We start from the raw sequence: 8,880 nt of genomic DNA, 5'->3' as shown, positions 1-8,880 counted from the left end.
TGACAAATTTCTCAGATCTGGTCCCTGTGGTTAAGTGGCACTACTGTGGTTTCACTGCGGTCTCTCAATCACACCATCTTCACCCCTCCCCCCAAACTGTCTTTGCTTAAATATTCATCCTCACCTTCACAGGGCTCCTTTCCAACTGCCCTTTCCAAATATCCCACTTCCCTCTGCTCTTTCTCACCTACCTGGAATTCAATAACAAATATTTATTTCCTTGTTTATCATCTGTCTTTCTCATTATATTCCCAGCTTCTTAGCATATTGTACATGCTCAATAAATACTTATTGAATAAATGAATGGGCTAGACTGGAAGAAAAGGGAGAGCGATCCATTCGCTTCCTCTCTAACTGTAATAACAGCTGGCATCTATATACGTGCCGGGTATTCAGGAGAGCTACACTTTAAGCTTCAGTTTCATGTGTAAAATAAAGATAAGGGATCTATTTCCAAGACTGTTGCAAAGATTAAATGAGCTAATTCACATGAAGATGATGCATGAAGCAGACAAAAAATATTTTTACCATCATCAGTATAATAGGCATAAAAGAGGGCTACCTCACAGAATCCTTATGAACTCAGAACCATGTCTGGCCCTTGTAAAACTTGATTGATGCTATGTATCATTACCATCATCATCATCATCATCATCACCCCACCAGCCCGCTCATCTAAAACGTGCTTTAATGGAATGCCATCTTTTTTTTTTAAACCCTTTCCTAGTGCTTGCTTAGCCGCTCGGGGATGCTGGTCAGCCTCTACCCACCCGAACTGGGGGAGCAGCACAGACCTGGGCCGGGGATTCTGGCCCTTCAGAACCAGTTTCCCTTCGCTTCGTCTACAGACCTGGACCGCCTGCGGTCTCCATGGAAACCCATCAGCCACAGGGGGCGTGACGATGCCGAAACGGACAGAAATTTTCACCTATCGGGTTAAAGTTTTCTGGGGGAGGAGAACAGAGCAGGCCTATGATTGGTTTATCCTTGAGGGAGGGCGGGAAAAAGGCGACGGGTAGCGGGGGCTGTTATCACATCTACCAATCATGAGCCGAGACGACCTTGATGGACAGGCATAGCGGGAAGAGGCCTCGAATGCGGGCTCTCACCCAACCGGCGGGCTGCTGTCCGGAGAGAGGGCCAATGAGGAGGCGGCGGGGGTGGGGCGAAGGGGCCGGTTGCTCCGGAAGTGGAGGGAGGGGGTGAAAATGGCGCCCAGCTCGAAATCGGAGCGGAACAGCGGGGCCGGGAGCGGCGGCGGCGGCCCCGGGGGAGCCGGAGGAAAGCGGGCAGCGGGGCGGCGGCGGGAGCACGTCCTCAAGCAGTTGGAGCGGGTGAAGGTGAGGCCTGGAACCTGAGGAGTGCGCCGGAGGGTGTGGAGGAGGGACGAGGAAGGCGGAGGGAAGGAGGGAGGGCGTTCGCGGGGTGAGGGGTTGGGGGCGGGGCCCCGGGGAGGGGTCTTGGGGGAGAGGGGGCGGGGCGCCGGGTCTTGGATGGAGGGGGCTGCGGTGGGGGTTCTGACGGAGGTGGCTGGGGCGGATCACTGCACTAGGTCTTGGATGGAGGGGGCTGGAGGCGATCCTTGGGGAGGGGGCTTGAAGCGAGGGCACCCTAGAGGCCTCTGGAGGAGTCCCGAGGAAGGGGATAGTCCAGGCTTAGACCCACCTCCGAAGCCTTGCTCCCCTGGCCACTCCGTAGAGGAGCTTTCCCGCCCCCTTGGCGGAGCCCTGCCACCGGCTTTGGGCGCCCTCCTCCTGGTGTTCCTCTGCCCAGCTCTGACCAGCTCTGACCATCCCTGAGCTGGGAGTTTCGGTACCTGGGTGGGCCTTCCACATTGAATGGGACGGAGCTTCATGGGTAGGGCCAGGTCGCTGACGGCTGAGAGGGAGCTCCTTGGGCTGGGAACTCCCAGGGCTGGGCGTGTTACCCCCTCAGGTTGGGCGTTCTGGGAGCGCAGAAATGTGAATCTCCTGTCAGGTGGACAGCAACTGGGAGGAAACTGTCTGCTTGGACGGGGACTGCTACCTTCTCCGTGAAGCTGCGAGCCTTGTGAGGGCAGGGCTGTGTCTCCCCCTTTTGACTGGGAGCGCCTTGAGCAGGGACAATCTCCACCTTGAGCCTGGGAGCTCCCTGGGCAGGGCTATGGCTCCACCCTGAGCCTGGAAGCTCCCTGGGCAGGGATGGTGCCTTTCCTATCAGTCTGGGCCTCCATCAGACTGAGATCTCCTTGAGGGCCATTGGGGGGCTCTGCAGATAGAGCTGTCTCCCATCAGATCAGAATCTTTTGAAAGTGAGGCTGTGTCTCCCCGCATCCCACTGGGTGGCAAGACTGAGGGTGCTCGGAGTCCCCCATTGGCCAGCTGGTGGCTGTCAGTCCCGTCAAGTTCTCTCCGTGGTGATGTTTTTAGGATGCAGGTGTTGGTGGGAAGTGTTGATTGAGAAGGGGACATTAGGCAGTGATTGTGTTCTCCGACAGACTTACCCTTCCAGGTGTGCGATTGGGTCCCAATGTAGGCTAGGACTGTCCTGAGAGATCCCTTCGTAAGCTGGTGGGTTGGGGACAGGTGAGGGCATGGCCCTCATCCCAGCCTCCTTGGTAGAGGATACACCGTCCTTCACCAAGGCTCTAGCACCAGGATGGCCCTTCAAACAGCATGCCCTGGCGTACCTCTCAGAGCCCCAGAACCCTTGCATGTGAAACTGCACTGTGTCGGCTTGAACCCTGTGTGTCCCCTGGGCAGCTTTCAGGAAGGGAGCCAGGTGACCCAGTGTGGGCCAGGGTGACTGGAGGAACTTCCTTCGGGAAGTGATACTGGATTTGGGCAGGAAGGACCTTGAGGCCGGGAGGTTCGTAGGTCTGTGGTGAGGAGAGAGGTGCAGGTGAAATCTACCTGGTCTCAGTGTCTCCTTTCTGTCCCCACCTTCCAGAGCTTGTTACAGAGGATGGGGAGTGGGGCTGGGTGGACTGGGATGGCCCCTGCAGATGCTGCTGTGCTTCTGTGCCTTGATGGGGGGGCTGGGGGGGCTACAGGAGGATGGTGGCTGAAGAGCTCTGGCTGTCCCTTCCCCAGATCAGCGGGCAGCTCTCCCCTCGCCTTTTCCGGAAGCTGCCACCCAGGGTCTGTGTGTCCCTCAAGAACATTGTGGATGAGGATTTTCTCTACGCAGGGTGAGACTGGGGCTGGACCGGGAGGCAGCCAGGCAGTGGGGCAGGGGAAGTGGGCGCTTCCTGACCTGGCACCATGTCCCCTCTGCCTCCACAGACACATTTTCTTGGGCTTTTCCAAGTGTGGCCGCTATGTCCTCTCGTACACCAGCAGCAGCGGGGACGACGACTTCTCCTTCTACATCTACCACCTGTACTGGTGGGAGTTCAACGTCCACAGCAAGCTCAAGCTGGTAGGGCCAGGCCCCTCCGCCAGGCTCCAGCACCAGGCTGGCCCTTCAAGGAGCTTGACCTGGGCAGGTCACGCGCCCTCCGAGCCTCAGAGCCCTTGTGTGTGAAACTGCCGTGTGTCGGCTTGAACCCTGTGAAGTTGCCGTGTTCGGAATTGGGTGGGTGGTGGCAGTTCACTGCGCTCGGCTCAGCATGTGAAGCCACCAGGTAGGAGGAGGTAGCTTACTAGGACCTCACAGGCTGTTATGTGGCTTGACTCTCCAGCCCCAGGTGGGTGCCTCTGCCTCCGTCGGCATGTGAGCTTCACCCAGGGGACTGGGACTTGGAACCAGTGTGTCTAGCCGGGTCTTCACCAGGGAGGCCTCCCGTCGGCTGCGTTCTGCCCTGGGCCTGGCCTCCCTGTTTGCCCCAAAGTGGACAGGGAGATGTCCCAAGCTGTCCTCAGGGAAGCCTGGGGGACACAGGCCAGGGCTGTTTGGGAACTCCTGCCAGCTCATCCCTGACCCTCATTCTAGCCCAGCAGCGCGTGACCCTGGCCTAGGCCCCTTGTGTCCCCCTCTGATCCTGAACATGCCACTCAGGTCCGGCAGGTGCGACTCTTCCAGGATGAGGAGATCTACAGCGACTTGTACCTAACTGTGTGCGAGTGGCCCAGCGACGCTTCCAAGGTCATCGTCTTTGGCTTCAAGTGAGATTCGGGAAGGATTGGGGAGGCCACGGTGGGGGAGGTCTTGGCCGGGGCTGAGCAGGTGTTGGTCCCCAGCACGCGCTCTGCCAACGGCATGCTCATGAACATGATGATGATGAGCGACGAGAACCACCGAGACATCTACATCAGCACCGTGGCTGTGCCGCCGCGGGGCCGCTGCGCTGCCTGTCAGGACGCCAGCCGCGCCCACCCAGGTTGGGCAGGGGGTCCCGGGGTCTGTCAGGTCGCCCTCCCAGCTTCCCGGGCCTCTAGTGACCTGCCAGGCCTGTGTCACTGCAGGTGACCCGAGCGCGCAGTGCCTGCGGCATGGCTTCATGCTACACACCAAGTACCAGGTGGTCTACCCCTTCCCCACCTTCCAGCCCGCCTTTCAGCTCAAGAAGGACCAGGTGGTGCTGCTCAACACCAGCTACTCCCTGGTGGCCTGTGCCGTCTCCGTCCACTCTGCAGGTAGGTCCCGAGAGTCTAGCGATGGGCACACCTAGGCCCTGGGATGATTTCTGCTCACTCTGCCCAGCAGCACCCGAGGCTGGTCTCATTCCTATCCCAGGGTGCAATGAGGAGACCGAGGTTCAGAGACGTGACGTATTTCCTGTGAGGTCACCGCCAGGAAGCAGGAATGCTCAGATCCAAGCCCATCCTCCCCACAGCACTGTTCACTAGAATTTTCTGTAGGGCTAGGATGTACTGTGGCTATGTTGTCCACTGTGGTCATCTCCAGTAACTTTTTGTAACTGAGGGTTTTTTTTTTAATACCTTTATTTTATTTAGTTATTTTTATGGTGCTGAGGATGGAACTCAGGGCCTCCTGTGTACTGGGCAAGTACTGTAGCGCTGAAACACAACCCCAGCCCCTGATATTCTAGTTTTATTTAATTTTTGGTATTTTACATTTCAGCAGCCAGATCTGTCTGGCAGCTACTTTGTGGGCAGTGCCGGGGGCTCAGGGTGTCATTCAGCACAGTCTCATCATACAGGGCACTGGGTCCATCCCCAGCACTGCTAAAAAAGATGTTGACAAAATACAGTGACCTGTCACTTGATGGGGCACATTCTGGGCAGTGCGCTGTAGGGCGATTTCATGCCCCGTGGATGTTATAGTATCCGCTCAACAAACCCGGGGGTGTGGTGGCCGCACACCCAGGCTCTGCGCTGTGTGGCGTGCATGGTCCACTGACCAGGCACCCCACATGACTGTCAGGGTGTGGTTGGTGGACAGTCATCTTACCTCTGGGTAGCAGAGAAATCACAGTGAAAAGTCTGAACATGTCCTCTGATAGAGTGACCCTGGTAAAGTGGGAGAAAGCCACTGGCTGGCAGTGGCGTCCTGGGGGCCTTGTGGCAATGGACTGACCCAGCAGCTCTGCCCCATGCCCAGGTCACTTTCTCTGGGAGATGCTCACCAGCGTGTGAGGGGCATCCTGAGGGGCACCATGGACGCCCCGTGTCCATCCGCAGAGCATGTCAGGGCCATGGGCCAAGGCAGAAGCCTGACCCTGACCACCTGGTGTCAACCAAAAATACGTCTTAACTTTGGAAGAGCTCAGTCAACTACACTCACACCCATTGTAAATCCCCATTAGAATGGGGGTTCTGGGGGTGGGGAGGCAGGATCAGGTGTGGTGACTAAGTCCACTGCCAGGAAGGGGCACTCGAGCCCCAGGCACCCAGGGATCTCCCAGGCAGCGTGGGTGAGGCCCTGCCGCTCGCTGAGGCCCAGCTGTTGGCCGTGAGCCCTGGGGGGGGCTCTCTGCCCTCTTGGCTGTGGGTCCTGATCTCTGCCAGCCCAGGGCAGGGCCACTCACGAGTGCCACACTCACTGGGAGGCCTGCTCCCGGGCACTCTTTGCTCAGCCGTTTCCAGCTTTCACTCCCCGACGTGCCAGGCTGTGGTGGACAGGACTCACCGGGGTTGTCTCACTGTGTGGCCTGGGACACGCTCCTCTCGGAGCCTCCCTCTGGGGACACGGCACCCTCTCCCAGGTGGCTCTGGGGGTTCCCAGGAGGCCCTGTGCAGGCCCCGCCATGGCACTGTGGGGGCAGGCTGGCACACTAGCTGGGCACCCTGCTTCTCGGGAGCCTGGCTCTGGACCACTGGCCACAGAGGCCTGGAGGGGCCAGTCTGTGCCTGCACTCCTCTTTCTAGGTAACTGACTTTATTGTGTGGCTTTGTCCATCCTCACTGTGGACTCTGGTCTCCCAAGGACAGGGCTCTGTGAGTCTTGGTCACCTGTGTCTTCTTGGCACGCACAGGGGAGCAGGGAGGGCAGGGTCTGAAGGAGGCCGCCTGCGCTGTGTGCCCGACCCTCCTTGGTGCTTCAGACCCCTTGCATGAGCTGGTTCAGGAGGGTCTCCCTGAGGTGCCTTTCTGAGAAGCCCTCGGGGTCAGGTTAGGAGTGTCCTGAGCTTGAGCTCCTGTCCTGACCCCCTACCTCCCTCCCTCTCCTTACAGGCGACAGCAGCTTCTGCCAGATCCTGTATGATCACACCGCCTCCCCCTTGGCCCCGGCCACCCACCCTGGGCCCCGGAGCCCAGAGGTGTCCCCCGCCCTCCCCAGCCTCAGCCCTGAGATGGCCCCGACCCGGCCCTCCGGGGCCCCTGAGCCCTCGCCTGCCATCGCCAAAGCCAAGGAGTTTGTGGCTGACATCTTCCGCAGGGCCAAAGAGGCCAAGGGGGGGACCTCTGAGGAAACTCGGCCGCCCCCCTGCCCAGGGCCCTCAGCCAGCCGCTGCCGCCCAGCCTCCGATCCCCCAGTCCCAAGTGGGGAGGCAGTGCCTAGGGACAGCCCCCCAGCCGCGGAGGCCCCCGCCCCCGAGCCCGGCTACGTCAACTACACCAAGCTGTACTACGTGCTGGAGTCCGGAGAAGGTACCGAGCCCGAGGACGGTGAGCGCGGGGCCACCCACCGAGGTGCGGGCTGGGGAGGACCCTCGGGTGTCCCAGCACCCTTAACCCCACTTCCTGCCTCCCCAGAGTTTGAGGATGACAAGATCTCCTTGCCCTTCGTGGTGACCGATCTCCGGGGCCGCAACCTACGGCCTATGCGGGAGCGGACCGCTGTCCAGGTGGGGGCTGGGCAGTGGGCAGACCACAGGTGGCCCAGGAGTTGGTGGGTGGCAGTTGGTACCATCATGCCCCTGCTTTCCACCCACTGCCCCCAGGGCCAGTATCTGACAGTGGAGCAGCTCACATTGGACTTCGAGTACGTCATCAACGAGGTCATTCGCCATGATGCCACTTGGGGCCACCAGTTCTGCTCTTTCAGTGACTATGACATAGTCATTCTGGAGGTGGGTCCAGGCGTGGGGCAGGGTGGGCCCAAGCCTCTCCTGCTCTGAGGGGTGACCATGAATAGCTCCCCTCCGCTTTCCAGGTCTGCCCCGAAACCAGCCAGGTCCTCATCAACATCGGCCTGCTGCTCCTGGCCTTCCCCTCCCCCAGTGAGGAGGGCCAGCTCCGGTGAGTGGGTGGAGGAGCCCTGCCCAGCCCTTCTCCAGGGCTGGGCATGTGGGGAGACCACTCAGCAGGCCAGAACCTAGATCGCCCATGTGACCTAAAGACAGGCGCAGTGTAGGGACCCACGGCCCGCCTGGTCCCGCCTCCCCGTCCTCTGTCTCCGCCTCCCCGTCCTCTGTCTCCGCCTCCCCGTCCTCTGTCTCCGCCTCCCCGTCCTCTGTCTCCGCCTCCCCGTCCTCTGTCTCCGCCTCCCTGCCCTGCCTCCACCTCCCTGTCCTCTCTTTCCCCCACCCCGCTACAGACCAAAGACTTATCACACCAGCCTCAAGGTGGCATGGGACCTCAATACGGGCATCTTTGAGACCGTCAGTGTGGGTGACCTCACTGAGGTCAAAGGGCAGACCAGGTGAGGTGGAGCTGGTGGGGAGGGGGAGGGGGTGACAGCTAGGGTCCCAAGCGCCACTCACCCTCTCCCCCCTCAGCGGCAGTGTCTGGAGCTCCTACCGCAAGAGCTGCGTGGACATGGTCATGAAGTGGCTGGTACCTGAGAGCAGTGGCCGCTATGTCAACAGGATGACCAATGAGGCTCTGCACAAAGGTGGGGCTCGGGACCTGATGTGCTTGCTGGCTGGGTCACCTGCCCTCAGAGGCACCTGCTGAATGAATGTGCAGCTGGACACTCCAGTGGACCTCGTGGAATCAGGGCCAGGGGAGGGCGGCCACCTGGGCCTAGCTTAAGGGTGCTAGCAGGCAGGTGCAGCCCTGACCAGGGCACTGCCCGAGGCTCACAGCTGCCTCTGCTCTTCCTGCAGGTTGCTCCCTGAAGGTTCTGGCCGACAGCGAGCGGTACACGTGGATTGTGCTGTGAGGTCCGGCCGCCCTGGACACTGACTCCAACTACCTCCGCGGCCTGGGAGCTGGCCGCCTTCCCGGGCTGGCCTCTTCCCGGCCGGCCGCCGACCGGCACTAGTGTTAGGCTGCGGGAAGGGGGCTGGGCGGGGCAGCCCCTGGTGGCCTGAGAGTCTGGACGCTTTTTTATTTATGCCTATTTAAGTTGGGAAAGGGCAGAGGGAAGGAGCCCCCTGCCCCCCAGCCTCAAGACCCACCTTCACCCCGAGCTGGGCCCGGGCCGGCTCCTGTGCATCTGCCCCTTTCCTTGGCTGCAGGTTTGCACGAGACCCTGGGGGAGGTGGGGTGGACCTACCCACCCAAGGCTCCCTCCTGAGGCGGGAACCTGCTAGCCGCCCCCACCTGTTCCTCTTCATGTAGTAAATGCTTTATTTCTGAACTTGGCTGAGGTCCTGTTACTGCAGCTCCA

The 8,880-nt window shown here is 60.2% G+C and overlaps 1 protein-coding gene across 1 annotated transcript; it reads left to right on the top strand.

Moving 5' to 3' along the window:
• The first annotated feature begins 1,208 nt into the window (after positions 1 to 1,208).
• On the top strand, positions 1,209 to 8,820 carry LOC113190405 (DDB1- and CUL4-associated factor 15). Its single transcript, XM_026399656.2, has 13 exons — positions 1,209 to 1,340; positions 3,072 to 3,169; positions 3,264 to 3,399; positions 3,979 to 4,085; positions 4,161 to 4,300; positions 4,386 to 4,556; positions 6,558 to 6,992; positions 7,080 to 7,171; positions 7,268 to 7,396; positions 7,480 to 7,565; positions 7,864 to 7,968; positions 8,045 to 8,160; positions 8,375 to 8,820. The coding sequence occupies exons 1-13, from the start codon at positions 1,209 to 1,211 to the stop codon at positions 8,428 to 8,430; spliced, it is 1,803 nt and encodes a 600-aa protein (XP_026255441.2). The 3' UTR covers positions 8,431 to 8,820.
• Positions 8,821 to 8,880: the final 60 nt, after the last annotated feature.

The sequence above is a fragment of the Urocitellus parryii genome, unplaced genomic scaffold (genome assembly GCF_045843805.1).
Source record: "Urocitellus parryii isolate mUroPar1 unplaced genomic scaffold, mUroPar1.hap1 Scaffold_118, whole genome shotgun sequence".
Taxonomy (NCBI): Eukaryota; Metazoa; Chordata; class Mammalia; order Rodentia; family Sciuridae; genus Urocitellus; species Urocitellus parryii.
The sequence above is the reverse complement of the archived record's forward strand: the minus strand, read 5'-3'. Positions and strand labels throughout refer to the sequence as shown.